Source organism: Artibeus jamaicensis, unplaced genomic scaffold (assembly GCF_021234435.1).
Source record: "Artibeus jamaicensis isolate MK-2021 breed Jamaican fruit bat unplaced genomic scaffold, CSHL_Jam_final scaffold_369, whole genome shotgun sequence".
Lineage (NCBI taxonomy): Eukaryota > Metazoa > Chordata > Mammalia > Chiroptera > Phyllostomidae > Artibeus > Artibeus jamaicensis.
In genome coordinates, this window is record NW_026522042.1 from 35,180,567 (window position 1) to 35,202,556 (window position 21,990).

The window sequence follows — 21,990 nt, forward strand, 5'->3', positions numbered from 1 at the left end:
GCAATTTTTTCCCTGATATATCTCCTCAGGCAAGGGAAACAAAGGAAAAATAAACAAATGGGACTACATCAAATTAAAAACTTTTTGCACAGCAAAGTAAACCATCAACAATAAAGACAGCCTACTTAATGGGAGAACATATTCACCAATGATACATCCAATAAGGGATTAATATCCCAAATTTATAAAGAAATCAAATAATACCAAAAAAAATCCAATGAAAAATGGGCAGATGACCTGAATAGACATCCCCAAGTGGACATATAGATGGCAAATAGACACATAAAAAGATGCTCAGTGTCACTAATCATCAGAGAAATGCAAGTTAAAAACACAGTGAGACACCACCTCACTCCTGTCAGAATGGCCATCATCGATAAGTCAACAAACAAGTGCGGGCAAGGATATGGCAAAGAGAGATATCTCAATGAGCACTGCTGGTGGGAAAGCAGACCGGTGCCACCAGTATGGAAAACAGTGTGGATGTTACTCAAAAAACTAAAAATGGAACTGCTTATGACTCAGCGATTCCACTTCTGGGTAGTTATCCAAAGAAACCCAAAACACTATTTTGAAAGAAGATATGCACCCCTATGTTCATTGCAGTGTTATTTATAATAGTCTTATTCAAGACATGGGAACACCCAAGTGCCCATCAATAGATCAGTGGATAAAAATGTAGTATTATGTATATATAAAGGAATACTACTCAGCCATAGAGAAGAATGAAATCTAACTGCTTGTGACAGCATGGATGTACCTAGAGGGTATCATGCTAAGTGAAATAAGCCAGTCAGAGAAAGACAAGCACCACACGATCTCACTTATATGTGCAATGGAAAGAGCAAAATGACACAGTTGAAACTGACTTGCATATAGAGGGAACAGACTGACAGATGACAGAGGGAAGCAGGGGTGGGTGGCTGGGTGAAAAAGGTGAAGGGATTAAGATTACAAATTGGTAGTTACAAAATAGTCACCAGGATGTGAAGTACAGTGTAGGGAATACAGCTAATAATGTTGTAATCACTGTGTGGTGCCAAGTGGGTACTGGAAATATCAAGGGGGAACACTTGTAAAGTGTGTGATTGTCTATGCTGTTCACATAAACTAATATGATATAATATTGAATGTAAAAATTAAATTAAAAAAATAAAAATGTCATAAATCAAGTCCAATACACTTAATTAAAATGCATTAAATGTGCCTTATTGCCCACTTAGCACTTTGTCATATATACTTGAAAACAGAAGCATTGTTTTACCTTATCAGAATTTTCTGATAAATCATGTAAAAAACTTTTTACTATGGAATTTTTTATATCTAAATAGAATTCACATATTATTTAGCATTTGGGTTTTTTTCAATCTTTGATGCATATACCTGGTGTGTGGATGAACATCTATGTATATGACTTCATTTTTCACGTCTTTTTTCATCCCTCCTTAATTTAATAAACTCCTGAGTCTTCTCAACTCTATCCCTGAAAAGGTTCATGGATCCACTGACCCATCTCCACCCCTCACACCCCTAGCACCACTGCCCCAGTTCAGAGCCGCATTATCTTTAGTGTGTACTTGGCCTGTAACAGCCTCCTAATGAGAATGGGCCTGCCTCGAGTCTTTTTTCTTTTCAGTCTGTTTTCTATACTGCTTCCAGTGTTGTCATTCTAAAATACATACTTGCTCCCCTGCTTAGAAATGACTGATGATTTTCCATTGTCCATAAAATAAAGCCCACCATTATATACATTGGCTTCCAATGCTCCTCATATTATTGCCTCCCTCTACTCTGGGACCCTCTTGGTCACTTGCTTCCAGACACTTTCCACTCCCTTTGTCCTTCACTGTTCCTAGGGCCCTCATCTGGGCAGGTGTTCCATGTTCCATACCTCACTCTGGCCGGTCCCTTGGTGTCAGGGGTTCTTCTTTCCCCTGGCCATAGAGCGAACTCCACATTCTTCAAAGCTTAGCAGGGAGCTCTACCCACAGAGAACCACTTGCCCCTCTTTCAAATACATGCATTTTGATTGGCGGCAATCATGGATCTTAGCTTGTCCTTAGTTATTCATGCTTCCTTCTCCCCTGGACTGTAAGTTCTTTGAAGTTCAGTAGTCACAACGTACTCATCTCTTTTCTCTAAAACCTACCTCACTGCATGCCACCGATCAGGTGCATAGAACACATCCGCTTACCAAATGGGTATTAATAATAACACTGCAGCAATAACAATACTCAACATTGTTGACTACATTCTTAGCATCGGTCACTGACTTAGAACTTATTGATGATAAAATGAAAGCCTAGGGAATTTATTATTTTATTATTTTTTTTAAGCCTAGGGAATTTAGATACATTGGCCAAGATTACAAAACTAGTCAAAGAAAACGGTTCCAGCCTACGTGGTGTGATGCACAACTTTTTTACTGCACTGACTAAATGAACATGTCATCTCATTCAATAAAGTTGCTAAAAGTTGCAACAAAATGCCCAGAGCGGATTTTCAGGGATTATAGAGGCACAATGAAATTATTTTTCACTAGATTATGGTGTCGAATCTGGTCTTTTTACACACTGATGGATGTAATTCTGCTTATCTAAAAAACAATATAGGAAGGTCAAACAAGTTTTTTTATAAGGAACACAACATACTTTTACCCCTCTAAAAGGTTATGTTTAATCAACAGTCACACTCCATGCATTTAAGCAAATCTTTTAGGTCAATGTTTTTCCTGCAAAAGTCTTTTTAAGGAGGGTATTTTTGAAAAAGTAACCTATTTTGGCTGAAAGAATTTAGAACACCTGACGGTCATTTAATGTACTAAGTATAAAAGTAAATCAGGCAAAAACTTCCCCCCCAAAGTCAATGTATAAGCAGTCTTTACTAATTTTTTTATTAAAGCTATTAAACATAATGTGTACTCAACATCTTGCAATTACATTCCTAAAGAGGTTACTGAGCACTCATTGTCTGCAATTATTAAAGCGTTGCCACAATCTTTGCTCTTATTAACAGGGGAAAAAGAACTAGACAACGAAGCGAGTGCCTACCAGTGGTTGAAAGGGAGAGTGAGACCTGGGTGGCAAAGGCTTGCTCTTCGTTCTCCTCCCTGCACATGTTTCAGTTCAGTGTGTCCTCCGACCTTCCACATGGTTCTCATCGAGATCCCCTCAGCCTTCTGTCTGTGGCTCCTGCTTTCAACTTGTATCTGTTTATATACATGTATGTGTCTATGCATGCATATGTATATATGTAAGTACATTCACACATATGTATGTACATATGCATATATACCTTGTGTATGTATATATGTATATGTATACATATCTTTTATATTACATACACTACTTGTTTTTATTACACATTCACACACAGACTCAAAAAGCAGACCTTCATAAGGTTATATACTAGTATCACTATTGTCCCATAAAATAGTTGCTGTGTTTCCTTTCTTTCCCAAGCTCAGTGTGTTAAATGATTAGTCCAGATAATAACAAAATAATTGTTCCAGTTAAATATCTTTGTTGTTTTTTTCCCTTTGTTAGATTTTAGAAACCTCTTTGTTTTAGAAGAAGAATAATATACAAGGTTAAGTTTCTTCTTGTTGTGTTTTGACTGAGTGTTTTGACTGACTAGCATTATTTTGTGGTTTACTTTTTAAATACTCTACTTACCCAGTGACCGAATTCTATTTAGAATTCATTTTTAAGGAGTTACATATATTTAGGGTAAAAACAGATGAGGTAGCGTGGAGGCTCACACCAAATTTCTTTTTTGGGCTAACACTACTCTTGTGTTCTGTGCTTGTCCTCCATCACTTGTCTCCCTCTACAGGCGAAAAGTGGCAACTGTTCGCATTTTACTGCGTGGAGAGAGCTTTTATTTTCTCAAGTCAGAAGTTGAAAGTCCTTTGCCTTAGGCTGCAAATCTTTCTGTACCTGAGGCCCTCTAGGACATAATGAATGAATAGTAGCAAAACAGCTCTAAATATAAGATCTCTCTAGTGAGAAGGGACACACACTATTTTCTGACTTGGAAGCCTATGTACAAAAACCCCAGTGCCATATCTGGTGCTCAGAAATTAATAGCCTTTACTAGTTCCTTTAGTTTCTCTAAAGCATATACTTCTACTGTGGGCCCCATGGCTAACCCCAACTGGATGGGTGATTTTTACAGAGGTGTAAGAAGGTCTCTGGACTTAGAAAAAGGAATGCTGTGTTTATTCCTAGTTCTGTCTCCAAGTAACATTTTCTCTCACTAGGCCTCACTATTCTCATCTGCAATACAGAGAAGTTTAAATAAATGTTTTCTGACTTACATTTTTACACGAAAATTCTCAATTTCAAAATACGAGAGGAAATGAAAATATGGAAATTGGAAACACTGCAAATTGGAACTGTGAAGACATGATGAAGTTTCATGAGATACCTTTTCCTGAGTCAACATCGTTTACAAACAAAATGCACAAAATGACTAGCTGGGTCCAAAGAGACATGGCTGTCCCCCACCTGTGTGAAACAGCACAATACAGGCACGGCTTCACGCCCCTCACCCCCTGCTCTCCTCCCCTGTTTCAACGCACCGTCCTGCTCTCCGCCACCTGCTAAGGACCTGCGCAGGTGAGCCTGCATCTAATACAGGTTCCCTAAACGTCCTGTCATTCCTGTTGGAGAACAAAATCATATCAATGTCCCCCTCCTCCACTGGTTTTTAGGTTAACTTTAGGAACAAAGAAAAACTCAGGCCCAGAATAGGGCTGTGGGAAGAAACCCTTGGTGAGCTCCTGGTAACTTGCTGAACTCTGTTCCTCATCTAAGCTCTCACGTCGAATTCCTGCAGCAGCACAGAGGGGTGGCTACTCACAGCTCCACTCTTCAACGAGGAGATGAAGCAAAGGGGAAAGTAGGGGTTTATACTCAAGCTCCCAATGGCACACACCATCTTTTTGTTAAATCACACCGAAGAAGAAAATAGCTATTTAATAGTAAGGTTCTTTTATAAATGTCCTTATATTATTTTTAGAATACTGCTAAATCATTTTACAGCCATGCATTTACTTATAGTATATGGAAATAAAAACTGGTATGTGACTAAAATGCTTTAGCCATAACCATGACAAGGTGAAACTTTCCTGGCTTTTTAACTCCTGCCAAACGGAAACCTCACAGGGGTGAAGAAGGTGCCCTGAGTTCCAGGGGAGAAAGCCTGAGGAAACAGAGTGACCTCTGAGGTGGCCCAGCGTCTTCCCTCTCCTTCCTAAAAGAATCAAAGAGTGGCTCTCTGGAGAAGTTAGGGAGTCATTTTTATTTCCTCCGAAGAGCTATGACTCAAAAGTAAATTCTTAGATTTTGAAAATGATCCTGAACAGCAGTTTGTCATCCATGTCACAAAGGCACCAGTGTCTGTGGCTTCTGGGGGAGGAGGGGACACGGCCCAGGGAACAGGAGGCCCCTCGCTGACGGGCACGAAGGACGCGTTCCCGCTTTGGCCATTTTTCAGGGGGGGCTCCATAACTTTTAATGTTAGAACTCTGCAATCTTGTTTTTCTCTCCTTCTTCCCTCTATTTTTCATTGCCCGTCCCATCTTTCCATCACCCCCAGTTCTGTAGACAGAGTGGACTCTTGAAATATAACCAAATAGAAAAAAGGACATATGAGTGCTTACCCTGTGAATCACTGGGCTGCACAGAGTAAGACGTGTGATCACCATTTCATAAGTGAGGAGACAGAGGGAGGGTGTGTAACCTGCGCAGGGCCAGGCAGCTAACACCACAGAGCGCAGTTCGGATCCTGAACGTGGTTCCCCGTTCTCGGGGCGTCCCAGACGGTCTGGGACATTGCCCTGAGGGGGAGTCTGAGTACCACGTCTTAACCATATGCTACATGGTTCCTCTAGACCTAAACAAAGTCTCTAAGGAGGCCAAGTTCATCTTAAAGACCGTTTCATTGACTCCTTTCACACTCTTTTCTGCCCTTTTGGGGAGTACAGCACAGGGCCTGCCCGCTGGGTTCGGACAACGAGAGGTGAGAGGCTGCCGGTGGAGGGAGGACCTGGCAGTCAGCTGGAAGCGAGGGCGGAAATTTACAAGCGCCACCTTCTCTGTGTGTCTCAAGTCTTCCATCAAAGTCTCAAACACTGTTATCATCATTATTGATATTTTTAAGAGGCCACTTTTTCAAAATGGCCCCAAGAGGGGAACCTTCCCCGCTGCTGCCCCCATCCTCCCAACCCCATCCCACCTTCCTTCCTACCACGTTTGCTATGCTTGGGCAAGGAAAACGACTTCCATTCTCTAGTCAGTTGATTTCCTGTTGTGCTTTGGGATGCACACAGCTGCACTAAGCACTTAATGACAGTTAATTAGTTTCCTTTCCTAGATAAGATATTTCTGTAGTCCCATTGTCCCTAGCCGCCCTCCCCACAACCCAGGAGCTTGTGGGCACACATTGGGCCATATTAGCCTTAATTCCCAGATTTTAGTGATGCACAGTTCCCTCTGGTGTTGCTCCTGGGCTGCAATACTATGTATGCATTTCTGGAGCCTGCATGGGGTGTCTCACACGTGTCCGAGACGGAGTCTGTGCCCTGTGAGTGCAGCTCCCCTCCCTTGAATCAGTGCCAGGCTGTGCCAGGTGGGGGACAGCTGAGCTGGCCACTGAGCACCCACCACCTCTTGCTGAACACCTGTCTCCAGCGAATGGTACCTGCAGCTGCTCCTCAGGGAGAATGCTTCAGCAGAGCTGGTTCATGTGTGACCTCAAGCTACAAAAGGTTTCAGGGACCAAAATAGCACTGCATTCTGCTTATACCACAATGTTGGAGTCTTGCTCATTCCCAAAATAGCAAGGGTTGTGGGGAGGGTTCGCCCTTCTTCATAGGGGTTGGAAGAAGGGCTGGGGACAAGGTTCCATGTGGTGTCTCTCACTGGAGGCCCCTGGCACATGCTTGCACAATTCGGCCTCCTCACCCCTTAACAGTCAGATAAGGGATGGAAACAAAGAGCTTCATTCTTCATCCTCATCTTAGTTTAGGCTCATTGACATTTAATTGGGGTCCTTGAAAAAGAGATTTGTTACTCAAAGAAGTTTAATGTACAGGAATTTCAGCTATTGTTCATCCCTCGATCAATGTCAAGAACACTGAGGGACCAGGCATAAACTATGAAATGACAGATGAAAATCATCACCAACAAAATCTTGAAAGATAAACATGGGAAAGGGAATAAAGAATTTAATCATTGAACATGAGTCTCCCTCCCAAAGACATTCAGGAAGAAAACAACTTTAACAATTGCACCACAATCAACTCCAATGTGATGGTCACTACCCAGCTGGGTGGGAAGTGCTGCCTAACATACTCCCTGCAACTTAACAAGCTGCTCCTCAACAGGTTAGGAGTTGGAGTCCAAGGGAGCCACTTGGACCAAACTAAATACGGGTCTATTTTGGATAATATGTTAATTTTCTTCTGCTAATAGTTTCAGAAAACATGGGTTTTCTTTTCTGGGCAATTATTTTAATTAGTCATTTGAGGTTTCCAGAAATGATTAAATAAATTCAATTTGATTTCAGGTTCAGTAAAGTAAGATCATCTGTTCTGTTTTTGGTTCAGCTGAGGTTAGGTCCCTTGTCTAAAACAGGCTAGTAGGAACTGGGATGATTTTATTTTCTTTGCCCTCTGCATTGCTCATTCTTCTTTCCAGTGTTCTTCTTCAACATCTGTCTGTTTGCTCCCCTTGAACTCTCCTGTATTATATAGTTACTTCCTCTCTTTCCTTCCAAACAGAATTCATTCTCAACTCTCCGGGTCCAAATCAAGATTACTGGAAGGGTATTCTTTCCTACACACACCTGGGATAATGATTACCCAAGAAGGTGCTTTTTAGTTATGCGTTCACTTTCATTAAACCATATAGTAACATCATACCAATAACATAAAACTGGAAGCTACATGGTCAGCGTTTTAAAGGTAATGCTATTTCTCAAAATACAAGTGCAACGAGCAAGGCTGAACTTAAGTGCACTTGACAGTTAAGAAAATAATATGTCAGTAAAGATTTTCCAAGTAATAGTTTAAATGGACAACTTGTGAGATCAATGAGAGAAATGGTAATATAGAGAAGAAAGGATTAATTTCTTTAAAATTGTACAATGGCGGTATAAAATTGGCGTGAGTATTGTGCTGAATCTTGGAAGATACGGTTCTGTGCACACATGAGAAGAACAGGCGCCCAGGTCTTTCTTACCTGTGATGGTGGCTTTGTTGATGGAAGGCTGATTGCACATGGGTGATCTTCTAAGGGAGAGGAGAAAATACACAGCAGTAAATATGGGGCGCTTGTTGATTTTAGGGCTCTCTGAGCCATTTCAGATATGCCATTTTAATTCGCCATTATTTTTTAAGTTAGGACACGCATGAAGATTTCTTTTCAGACCAACCATCCAAGTGCCCGGGTGCCCTTCATACCAGAGCTCAGATCACATGTGTCAACATGAAAACAGTCACATCTCACAGCGACAGACTCTGGGGTGAGCACGGCTGACACACCTACCTCAGGGACCCGAGGGAAGAGGAGGTTCTGAATGAGTGACTATACTCGGTGAAGTCAGGGCTTACGGGACAAACACAGACTTTCTGAATTTGAAAAAGTAGTCAATCTGCAATTAGTTTCCCTTGTACAGTGTTAAAAAGCTTTTATTTCTGGCATACATTTTTATGATTACCTGTACATTATCAGACGTGACTCCTTGTACACTCTATTACAATTAGTGAAGCTATTTAATAAGCCTTTTTCCTTTCTATTTTCTTATATCGAGAAACATCTCTGAATAATGTTTTCTGGAGATCAGTCTTACTGACTTGTGTAGATAGGTGCTATAGAAGCCTTTCAGAAAGTGACAGGTCACCAGTGTGGTTCCCGGCCGGGCACATGCCTGGGTCACAGGCAAGTACAGTCCCATCTGGGGCACACGTGAGAGGACAACCGTTGATGTTTCTTTCCCTCTTTTTCTCCTTTCCTTCCCCACTCTCTAAAATTTAATACATAAAAAATCTTAAAAATATTAAAATAGATATATGTAAGAATATCTGAAAAAATTTTTTTAAATTTCTGTTAGTGGCTAAGACTTAAACAGTGTGTACCAGACACTGTATTAAATGAGAGATTTGAATGAATTACCTTGTTGTTGTGAGGACAACAAACCTTAAGGCAAATAGTGTCCTTGTTCCCATTTTACCAATGAGGAAAACAAAGCTTTGAGAAGTTGAATACACTGTTCAGAGGTAAGAGCTGAGATGCGAACTAAAGTAACGTGATTCTGGAGACTGCACTCTGCCGGCTGCCCTGTGGTTGGGATGCTAGTACGGAAGCTGGGAGAACAACAGCACACATCTGTGCAGATGGGGGTCCTGCAGAGCCCTGCTGGACTCGCCTTCCGGTGATAACTCGCCAGCTGGGTGGGGCTGGGAGGTCCGAGGGAAAAGCCGTGGGGAGTGTCTGCTCTGCTCTGATGTTTACTGAAGCCCGTTTGGGGCTGGAATTTTGTGTCTGATGGAAGATGCACCAACATTTACTTCAGAATTAATTTAGTTTTTATTATGAATAAAAGGAGGTGATTTAAAACTTGATTAATGCCTAATGGAACACAAAAAATGAATGTTTTAAACTGCTACTCTGAAGTAGCTCTGGTGTATATATTGCTATTTTCTCACTGGAAGTTTGTTATTCAAATAATTTATATATCGGTTGCTCCTATTTAGTTCTTGTTCTGTGAAAATTTAGAAAGCATTTATTTTGCCTGGGAAAAGTATCAAATGAATATTTTAAAACTTTTCTTTAAAACTTTTGGAAAACTAAATCATTGACTCGTTATATGTTATCTTCTCCTAATATCAATCCTGTAAATGGCCCTTGGGAACTTGATACGGCGACCAGCAACAGCAACCAGAAAATGTTAATTGTTTGATCCGTGGGTACAGTGATAAGTCAATTAATGAACAATGAGTGGGAACTTACTTCTGGAATAAAAAATCTCAAGGGCAAGAAGGAGCAAGGTGATAAGAACCAGTATGGGTTCATAAAAGCCAACAGTGTGCACTCGAGTGTCCCCAGGGCTCAGGGCTCCATTCTTCCCACATGCCTTTCTTGTAGCAAATAAAAAGGTGGATTGTGTGAGGTAGCACAGGCCTTCCCCAGAATTCAAGGGTGAGCTTGGAAGTATTCCAGGGGCTCTGTGAGTGCCCGCAGGGAAATTCTGATTTCCTTAGGTCATCATGGGGTGAGCCAGAGTTATACTCATTCTGCTATCACTGGACGGAACAGAGTTTAGCGGTATGTAATCAATCCTATTAATCTGATACTTGAGGAGGCTGATTTGGTTTGAATCAGTAAAGGGGATACGAATCCGCACTGACTGAGAGAGAGAGACAGCAGAGGCTTTACTTCAAGTCTATCAGATACTGCAGTTTGGTGAGATGTCATCCTGGGCCTTATAGTGTAAGTCCAGATCGGGCATAAACCGTGATTTTCTATCTTCCTCTAGCTGCTCTTTTCCACTGTAATCTGTTCTGTCACTGGAAATCAGATGAAAACTTCAGTCTTGCAGAGAATGGAAAAGAAGACCAGACTGATGCCTTCACAGCAGTCTGAACAACTGTTGGCCTCCCACAGATTTGGATGCTAGTTCCCAAGGGGCCATGTCTGAAGGAAGTGGAAGAGGAGTTATAAAAGTGTCTTGCTTGCCATTTAAAGAAATACTTCTATTTCCTGAGTTAAATTTAAAATGAAAAAAATTGGGGGGTGATACCAGTAATTCTATTCCTCCTGCAGGGCTCAGACTTTCCAAAGAGGAGGTGACTGAGCCACCAAATGCCGACAGCCCCAAGGGTCCCTGGGAGTCAGCATGACACTGTGTGGCCATGGAGCACAGGAGACACGTGGTAGTGAGCACACACCACGAGCACAACGTCCAGTCCCACGTACTCATCACAGCGTGGCCCTTCCAGACAAGCACAGGCGGAGTGATTGCTCTGTGCCGAGCATCACACCAGTCACGGGGATACAAATGTGAACCGGGGAAAACCAAACCCTGCTCACTGGGGACGGACATGCTTAAGAACACTTAGTGTAGACAAGCAAATAGGTAACTTGAGCATCTAGGCGTATGTGCTAAAATAGAAGTTAGGCACGGGACACGATCAGCCACCCAGTGGCTGCCACCCAGTTTGGGGCCCGTGGGGGTGTGTGTGTGTGCTGAGTGTTAGGAGCGATGACACAGAAACTGTCATTAAGCTGTGGATTATAGTTGGCCCAGTGGATGAGGAGGGGGAGAAGAAAGTAAGAAAAAAAAATGTTCAGGCTGAGGAAACACGACTGCAAAAGGTCTTTACCTACAAAACATAAGCAACTGAAGCTTCTGGGTTCCATGCAATTATTTGGATTGAGACATTTATACTGATTTCTAAGAAAACTTTTTACACCATAGGTACAAAATAGCCAAAGGTTTTCTATAAACCATGGCAAACATGGATTTGGGAGGTCAATTGTGTGACTATGAGATGAAAAGTTTAGTTTTATTTTGTTCTTCAAGAAGTAGTAACTACTGCCCTGGCTTGTGTTCCTCAGTGGACTGAGTACTGGCCTGTGAACCACACAGGTCTGGGTTGTGGGCCCGGGTCCCTAGTAGGGGGCGCGTGAGAGGCAACCACACATTGATGTTTCTCTCCCTCTCTTTCTTCCTCCTTTCCCTTTTCTCTAAAAATAAATAAAATTAAATCTTTTTAAAAAAAGGAGTGGTAACAACTGAGAAGTTTTATATACTTAGCTAAGTTGTAATTCCAAGTAAATTTCTGCTCATTATAAAATAGCCTAATATTGATTTAAAGAAATGTTTTTTCTTTTGAAAATAGATTAGAGTTGATATTTTAATATTAATGCTTTATAGTTAATAATAGATTGTCAAAATACTGAGCATTTGAATAACTAATCAGTTTTCCACCTAATCTGGTGGAAATTAATGTTCTCTTTTTAGATACTTCACAGTTATCAGAGCTCCCTAAATATAATAACTTCCTCCTTCAGCTTTTCTTCTTTCAAATGCTTGCTCTGTTATCACATACATTACAATTGTATTCCTTGCTCCCCGATGCTGCTGATCTGAGGGGTGGTAACAGCAGAAAAACCAAAGTCGTTTGCTGCGATGAGGTGCTCCCTGAGTGATCACTGACTCAGAAGTAAGAGGGTGACTTTGGGTTGACATTAGGCTTGATGACATTATTTGTCCACGGTTAATTTACAGAGTAAGCCCAAACTATAAAGTTACCCTGAGTCTACATAACCGGGCGGAGGAGTGATTATGCCAGGTGATTTCTGACAGATGGAATCACCATATTTATTTGTCATCCTGCTTCAGGTCTGACATTAGAACCATCACTACAAAGTATTTATAGAAAATTAGCAGGACAGCATATGACTTAGTGTACATGGTCAGACATCGAGGGCAGGACTCAGAGACATCTAATATATTGCCCTGAGAAAAGGCGATCAAACTGAGAGCACACCATGTAAAAGGGCAGCATGGAAGAGGGAGACAAAGGGCAACTTACTTGCTAGGTGCTCGGTCTTGCAAATTAGTCAACGCAGCAAAGTTGTTTCGTACAGTTCTCAGGCTGGCCAAGACCTAGGACAAAAAAAGATTTTAAACTTCCTGAAGCAGGGCCATCTTGAATGCAATTTAACATGGTTTGGTGGTTTTTAAAAGTGGTTTACGTGAAAAGTTGATAATGCTTGCAATTCAGTTTCATTTATGACTAGAGAACCCCCCATTACTTAGTGAAGTTTACACGTGTCTGTTTGAAATCTGGGGAGGTCAGACTGCAAGAATTTTCCAGATATCTCCCTTCACGGTCTGTGAACTTGATCACAGTAGCAGCAGTTCTCATAGCATTCCTAGATTCCTTAGCCACCAAAACAATATCCCAGGTGATACACATACAGCTTTGTTGCATTTTTAGGCAAATCTGAAACAGTGCAATATAAAATATTACTCCACTCTCACTTTAGAGGTAAAATTTAAGACAAATGACTCTCAAATTCTCTTAAAAAATTCACCGAGAATGTCATCATTTCAAAGTCACCAAGTAAATTTTGAATTGTTTTTTCAGCTCTGCTACATGGCTAGTCTAGCAAGGGAACAGAAGTTATTCTCTTTGTTATTTCTCACATCGACTCAGACTGCCTTGTATGTGCACAGCACCTGGCCCACTGAAAATACTCAATATGAATGCATTTAATGAATGACACGACAGCCACACACAGGAGGCAGGACCGATAGGCCCCACGGTCTCCGACAGCCCCTCCTTTCTCTAATCAGTAACCCTGGAAAGTGGTAAAAGGATTGGAAGTGAGACTAGAAGAGAAAAGGTACGAGAGCTCTACCCTCCTGGCATTCTGCCCAGGGTGAAACCTGTATTAGGTGAGGTTACAGGTAATCTGGGTGAGGACCAGGATGTTAAGGGACCTAAAGCACAGATGCCCCATTGGGTAGTGACATAATAGCTTAGACTGCCTGGCCTGTTGTGTTCCCAGTGCGTGAACTTGGACAAGTTACCTAATTTCCCTGCAGACCAGCATCCTCATCTGTAAATGGGACAGGAACATCTACCTCAAAGGGCCGTGGTGAAGATGACATGCAGGGACAAGTCAGGTGCCGAGAACAACGTCTGACAAATGGAGAGTGCACGTTGTGGTGACGTTCCCTTCGATTGCTGGTTTGGTGTGAGCACAGGGAGGTCACGCATGCCCACCATGGATAACGTGAAGGACACCAGGTTTATAATTGCTGCAAGGTTTCCAGAACTGTTTTCAGATTTTTTTTTCATCTGGCATTGACTTAAACTAAAGTCAGTCTTAACATTTTCTAAGAACTTAAAAAAAAAATGAGGCATTTTTGAAATTGGCATTAATTCTTGTAGGTCACTCTCCCCTGAGTAGTGATTGGTGCTTCCTCGGGGTCCAGCCGTGGTTAGCTCGGTCATGGAAAAACCTGGCTCACTGTCACATACAAACAACTCACGGCGCTGAAAGGTCACACTGCCTGTGACCGTGTATGCAAATTGCCAACAGCTGACGTCAGACAATGGGGTCTTTCCTCAGGCATGAAATCTTGAATGATGCAGAAATAAATCTAACAAATAATTCACTGTCATTAAATCATGCAGGCTTAACTTAAGAATTAAATGTCAAGTACAATAATAAAGCATTTAAATTAAGATTATTGTACTTGGTAATCAATCCTTTTCCCAGACAAAAGTTTTAAGCTCAGAATTCTTAGAATTTTATTCTAATAAATTATAGTAAGTGCACACTACATTTGACAGCTGGGTAAACAGCAATTGTACTGCAGGCAATTCATGTTCTATGCTCATTTGAAAGTAAACATTAGTTCATAAAAGATATTCTACAATTTGTTTTCTGTTAAAGGGTTTATGACTGTTATAATAAAGATAAAATTATATTATGTTGTTTCAGTTTTAAATTTAAAGTTTTTATTTTTGCATAATACATCTTCACATGATACAGATCTAAACAAAAAAGGGTAAAAAGCCAAATATCTCCCCTCAATAACAAAGACAAAATTCAAAATTATTGCTATTTCTGAGAGGAGGCAGGAAGGTGAAAATGGGGAGAAATATACCAGGGCATTTAAATGTTGCTACTGGTTTATTTCTTAAACTGTTGATTTTTTGGTATTATTCTTTAGATTTTAGATAATCACTAGATATATTCTCTGATATGTATGAGATACTTCAACCTAAAAAGTGAAAAAAGAAATTTCCCTCTCAGCCCTCCTTCAGACATTCAGCTGCCTGTCCCCTTGACTAGTTGACTTTCAGGTTGTCCCCTACACTGTGCCTTTGCAAACATGGCCACAGTAAAAATAGCCTCATAGCCTCCTCACTCCCTGTGTGCGCAAGTATCCAGTCACTGTCTGTGTGGTGGGATAAATAATGTTGATATTTTTTATATTAACTCTTCTCTTCTGCACGGTGACACTTAGGATGCGGGCAGAAGTGTGAATAAAAGCTGGGACACTCCCTAGGAGGGGCCACTGCCCTAGGCCCCCGCGGACTGGCCCGGATGTTGCCACTGCAAACACACTGTGCTGGTCGTCTAGTTGGCACTGAGGATGGAAGAGGGAGGCGTCTGCTACCGCAGGCCGTGGGGGCGAACCGGAAGCAGCTTCACTCAAGCCACTGGGTTAGGGCTCAGTGATTCTCCGTCTGCCCTGGGCCAGTCTCATCCCCCTTGAATTCAACGAGTTGCTGTCAGGACTTTAAGGCTCCTGTCATTTTCTTCACTCCATAATGCTTGCTAACCACAAATGTCCCTAAAGTTTTCTCTCACACAGCTTAATGGTTAAAAATGATTAAAGTCATTTATTTCTCTTCTGTTCCTTTAACCAAAAGTGTAATTCGTCAAGATCAAAAATATATGGGGAATAATGAGAAATATACACAATTTGGGAAATAAATTTAATATTGTTAATGAGAAACTTTTACATAAAGATGGGTCATGTACTAGCCCATGAAAGAGTGTAAATGTCACTTATGCACATTAACCTCTGGTTTTCTTGGGTACTTCTGAACATTTACTAACCAATGAGATTCACTGAAAGCAGCAGGAAAACGTGAGCTTCATTAAAAAGTTAAACAAGGGAACATAATAGCCTAAAAGAAATATATACTTGTATAATAATAATTTCTTGAAAGTATTTAAAGAGAGTTCTATCTTTTTAAAAACATGGTAATAATGTTTAAAAATTCCCTGCCTAAAAAATTACAAAGAAATTATTTTGAAGAGTTTTTTTTTTCATTCTAAATACTTTTTAGGTCACTAGATGGCGCTGAAACATCGACTATGTATTGCCAATAGCCTTATAGGGAAGTGGGAGGGAGAAATAATTTCTTGCCTTTGTTTTACCTCCAGGAAAAAACTGGAGTAAAATTATGATTATTTACAAGAGAGAAAGGTCACTCTGATAGAAAATAAAACCTTTTCCCAAATTATGTTTTGGTTAAACCATGTAAAATGAAATGCTGTTTTTGTATGTCAACAAATATTGATTTCTAGAAGATGGCTAGCTGCGATTTTTGTTTTTAAATGAATAATAATAATAATAAAGGAACAGAAACAACTGCAATGGGGGATTATCTTCCTGCATCCCGGGGTGAGGGGCTGTGACGAGGCCACAAAATGGCTGCTGCTTGGTCAAAGAGGAAAGGGGCATTCTGGGGCATTGTTAAAAAAATTGACAACGTTCTGTTACCAATGGGAAAATAATGTTCCATAATGTTTACACTTTTCATAAAATTATCCCAGTTGCTGTATTTTGGTTAGAGGAAGAGTAAAATGAGACTTGTTCTTACTCTGGATTTTTAAATGAGGCATATCTTCTTAGTCTGAATGATGTGAGAGTCCACCCAGGGATCCAAGAGCATATTTCTGTGTTTTCTGTCTTTTCCTTGAGCAAAGGTATTTCTTTAACACTTCGCACTTCCATGGGAGAATTCTAGTTGACTTAGAGTTTTACAAGATCGTCATAACAAATAATGGGGCCGGTGGGTCCAGAGGCAGCTGACTGTAGAGCCGCAGCCCCCACACTTCACCAGGTAGCCTCTCCTTGGTTCCCTGCAAGAACTCTGGCCAAACTGTTACTGCATCCGTGGGAGGAAAAGGCCAGCGGCCCAGGGGTGCGACGTGGCTCAGCACTGGGAGTCCTCAACACCCAGCTTTCAGGCCAAAGGAAATTCCCACCCCAAGAGATTTTTGGCATAAACATAGCATATTTCAGAATGGAAACCAGTCAAGTGTTCAAAGCTGTTATTTTTCCTGAAGATCAAGATTCTGAACTTGTAGGGGACTTACACCCCATATAAGAAATTGAAAGTGGAAGAGAGCTTAGTTTCAACACACCAGCACGGGTTTCTAACCCTGACAGGGCTGTGGACATGGGAATAGAATGTGGAGGGTCCTTTCTGAAGACTGTGTCTACCCCACATGACTTAGGTTTCAGCCCTGTCCACGTAGGTGGAATATATATTTGTAGGATGCCCTAAATTCTCTTCTAATTTAGTTTATTCTCTTGTGTCACAGGATACCATGACTGGAGAAAAAATAAAGGGTCCTTTCATCATTTGCCGATGCACTCAGGAATAATAGGACTGAGTTCTCAAGAAGAGGCAGAGGATGAGATGGATTTGGGAGACCTTTGTTTACTATAGACAATGGGAAGCTCATTTTTAAGAATTTTAGTAAAGAAAATACACACAGGAGAAAGAAGCCTAAAGGGATATGAATTAAAATATCAGTACTAGTTCTTGTGGGGTTTAGAATTATGGGAAATTTTCTTTTGTTTCTTTTGCTTACTTTTCTTTTCTAAACTTTTTCTGCAAAAAAAATTTTTTTTGAAGGCAATATGGCTTTTTCACCAGAAGAATTTAGTGTGAAATTCTAAACCCCAAAGCATGCTGGGAAAAGGGGAGACTTTTTTGGCCTACCTGAACATGGCCCTGAGTGACTGGTCTTCTGTCCATTGGCAAAAGCAACTACGGTATGCTAGGCTAGTGTTGGTATCACCTTAAGTGACACAAACATCTTATATTTTAAGCATTATAATATTATCATTCAGTGGTGACTATTTTATCTTGTATCGAAAACTTGAGGAGTTACGGGTTAGGTCAATAAAATAAGGGAGTTGTGCCCAGTGGGGCTAAAGAGAAGGCAGCTGACTAACCGGGCCTTCTTTCTTACCTGGTTTTCCAAAGAGGTTCTCTCACTGGTGAAATCATTCAGGGTTTAACAGGCATTTTTTAAAAACATTATTCTACTAGAGATTTCTATGCCACATAGCTTGGAAAAATACCATTTGTGAAAACTGATGAAGCCACTTAAAAAGAATCTGCAGCTCGGGGCAACAATCACCTTCTTCAAGGAGTTATGAGTCATTAAGCTAATCATAAGCAAACTCTTCCAAAAGCATTCCGGAATTATTATCAGGCATCAGATATGCCTACACATTACACAGAGGTGGTTTATATTTCGAGTTCTAGCGTCTGAGGGTATTAAGCACACATATTTATTTACATAGTTTACTAACACAGACTAAGTGATATTTTATACATACATGGATATAAATATTTCTCAGTGTATTGAACTTCTACATACTTTTTAGAGATTATAAGGGTATACTACAGAAAATGTCTGATTATGTAAAAGATTTTCTTAGAATTTAAGAGTACTGATGATTAAGAACTGAGTCAAATTTATTAGAAATTAATAAATACTACTTGAAGGAAGAAGGTATCATATACAGAATAGTTTTTTCACTTTTTACTACATATTTAAATATGTTTTTGTTATCACTATACCTGGAGATTTTAGTTACAAGCAAGAATAGGTACCTGAATAAACTCGTTGGAATGATTACTTCTATATTTGTTGATGGTTGTTTATATTAGTTTGCCAGATTTTATCTTTTCACTCAGTTCCCAGCTCTTAGAAATAAAATGACCGGTTCTCACTAGTAAGGAATTAAAAATCCTTAGATTTACATAATTTTGCTGTCAGAAAATATGACTAAAACATGTTAGTAAAATTTTTTTGAACATAGAAATATAGTTACTAGACATAATTTATGATGTCTAGGCAAGACCTTAAGCCATCAAGACATGAGCCTTCTGAAAGGGATGGTGGTTTTATTCTACTTTAATTGCCTTCATTAATTTAAAAAAAATCACTTGATTCAGTTGTGTTATTTATGGATTCATTAAACATTTTGTCTAAATTATAGCAATTAAAAATTTCAGAAAACTTGCAAGAGTGAAAGAATCATGAATAATTCTACTACCCAAACACTGCCATTTTGCGTTTTTAAAAACAATACTTGTTATGACATTTTAGAAATGAAAGAGCTCTTACTGATAGCACTAGAAATTGCGGTGAGTACTTTACAAGCCTGGTACTGTTTCAATCTCTTAACCACCTTATGAGGTGAGTACTTGGAATTGTCATTTAGGAGGAAACGAGGTTTACAAAAATCCAGTGAGTAGCCCAAGGCTATTCACTTAGCAAGATGGGGAGACGGGGTTGAACTGGGGCCCATCTTTCTACAACCTAGCCCTCCAATTTCACCAAAGGGAAAAAAGAAGTCCTAGAGAAGTTGCCTAGAGGAGTTGCCCAAGGCACCAGAACTGGTCAGACATGATGATTATTTGTTTATAACTTCTCTGGATCACTCAAAGTCCAGTATTTAGCATTTTCTATTAACAGTCAATGTTGGCTTTAAACCTGTTTCATGCCTCAAATTAAATCAGCTTTATCCCATTCTGTCCTAAGTCTGTCTACACCAGAAGCTCTCAACTCTCCTGGACAAATACTGGGGCCCTTAAAAAATATAAGCATTCGGATCCAATCCTGAAATTTTTGAATTCACTTGATCGGAGTGAACCCTAAGATGATTCTGATGCACAGTGAGGGTTGAGGAGCACTGGTCCATATAAAACATGTCTGGTTATCAACCATTTTATAGACATTTCAAAACACCCTAGACCATTTTACCACCTTCTAGTATTTACGCTGTGTGTTTAAAGTATTTTCATGATGTGTATGCCTAAAAGGAACAAATGAACACACACACATCACTCGGTTAATCTTTGTACAAATGGCTTGTAAAAAGAGGAAGGAGTAAATGAAGCATCAGGTTGAACTGGAATATTCCATTTCAAGCACTGACCGTGTACCTAATTATACTAAATGTATTTTAATCCACTATATAGCCTTCCGCTTCTAGTGCTATGTCAGTAAAGAAAGTGTGGTCCCACTGAAACATGTCACTTAGGTAATTTGTAATTTGAAACAAAGAAACTCTTCAGGTCTATGGGTTTATAGGAAACAAACCAACATGGTCAAGTTCATATTCTCTAGAATTGGTTTTGAATTACTTGAATGAACCAAAGAATTTGTATTTGTACTTGTGTTTGCAAATTATGTTAAGAACAAGAACTCATTTCCCAAATTAAATTTTCAAATGAGAAACCTGTCCATTCACCAAACTCTGCTTACCTGAGCAAATGGAGTCACAATCAAGTCATCTCCGTGTCTGAAAAAGAAACCAAATCCAGTGTTAGGAGTTCCTGATAACTCTATGACCACTTCTGATTGCTATTAAATGGTAAGCTCCACTTTCATAAATTCCTATAGAGAATTACAGTAATTCCATCCTTATTCTTCAGCATATGTTCTTCCTAGCCACAAGGAGTGAAAATATGTCTTCTAGGATGTTAACCATTGTCCAGTTCCCTGGGTGAAAGAGGGGCGTCTTGATCATCAGCCAAGGTCACTGTTGCTTATAAAGCACACAGGATGTGCAATAGTAGAAGCGGAATTCCAGCAGTGGGGCCTGAGTTTTACTCTTGACCTCCTACTGTAGTTTATCAGGAAAGGGAGCTGTGGAAGGAGCTAGCAACTGCAGTTGGTTTCGGTGAGAGGCCCCGGACCATCTAACATTTGGAGGTGATGAGCACTGAGTGTTCTGCATCATCCTGTGCGAGTCTTGGACAGGCTAGGAACTGTGGACAACATAGGACTGCATCATATACTAATAAAAACCCAATACGACTCTTCAACTGACTCACATCCCAGCAGCTGTAATTACGGGAGAATGTTACCCCGTATGTGCTGTTGCTGCAGCAACCTCAGCTCCACACCATGCCTGGGGATGCAGGAGTGAGGTGTCAGCATGACAGGTCTCAGAGGGGGCAGGGGAAGGCAAGGGAAGCTATGCAACATTTCACTCAGAGGAAACTGTGAAACTGAGGCCCAGAGTTCTTTTGTGCTATTTCTTAGTATGAATAATTTGTAAGGATTTCCCAGCTCTCCATGGGGCCTTTCTTGATCGGGCCAGCTGAAGCTCTTTAATCAAAAGTGAAGGTGATTATTCTACACAGAAAGCTGGACGTGAACCTCACTGAGAACACTGCAACTGAACCGTCTAGTCACTCACGTCCAGTTATGCCAAGGGCTTGAACCAGCACTCAGGATAACGTCACCATATGGATGATGTTAGTAAACAGACCATCACCAATAATTAGACCAGTTGTTATGAACGTCACCAAATTAGTATGGTGACACAGAGATCTTGAAACTCAAAGTGTGGGAAAATAAAAGCAGAAAAATCTTGGAACACACTGTGTTATTTTGCACCCGCTAAGTTTCAGAATTACATTTTTTAGGGGCACCTGTTCTTTGTAGAGATTATTCAGAAAGCCACAATTAAAGTAACATGAAACCTAGAAATTTTCCCAAGAAATAGTGTTTTTTCCACGTTATTCTTTGTAATTGCTGGACTGTGAAGGTTATTTTCTAAAAACTAAGTCACCTTGATCAGGGCATGTCATCCCTGGAAATTAATCTCTGGAAATAAGGCTTCTTTTTTTACATGAATCACATTGGATTTGAATCACTCTAAGCCAAAAAGGGTGTGAATATTTATTAAAACACTTAATTCTTTCTTTGATTATATTTCATTCCCAAGCACTATAGAAGACATATTTAGAATACATAATATTTAGGATAATTTGTGAGTCTTGCTTTCTTTCCCTGTCAAAGCATAAAGAGAGACAGTTATAATTCTAGTGAAGGGATTTTGTTCTCTTAAATTACCCAGAAATTGTTTCTGCCAAATATCTCGATTGTCTCATTTTGGTAACAGTAAAATTATTTCCAGCATATTGGTGGAAAATGATCTCAATAAATGGCAGGCTACATACCATATCTTTTCCCTTTAAAAAGTTATGTAATGCTTATATTATCTTTGAATATATGCTGAATATAAAATTTTAAAATTTTGGTCTCAGTCTATGCTTCAATATCAGGTATCTTTTTAAACCTACTATTAGAAGTATAAAATATATGTAATAGATACATATATATA

General features: G+C 40.1%; 1 protein-coding gene across 6 annotated transcripts in view; it reads right to left on the minus strand.

Annotated features, from left to right (window-relative positions):
• PDE4D (phosphodiesterase 4D) overlaps positions 1 to 21,990 on the minus strand; it is a 658,809-nt gene that overhangs the window by 151,554 nt on the left and 485,265 nt on the right. For all 6 annotated transcript variants that reach the window (XM_053657205.1, XM_053657206.1, XM_053657209.1 and 3 more), the window contains 3 exons: positions 20,121 to 20,157; positions 12,605 to 12,678; positions 8,247 to 8,296 (listed from right to left, as the gene is read on the minus strand). In XM_053657205.1, coding sequence (XP_053513180.1) covers positions 8,247 to 8,296; positions 12,605 to 12,678; positions 20,121 to 20,157 — 161 coding nt within the window. The remainder of the gene's footprint in view (positions 1 to 8,246; positions 8,297 to 12,604; positions 12,679 to 20,120; positions 20,158 to 21,990) is intronic.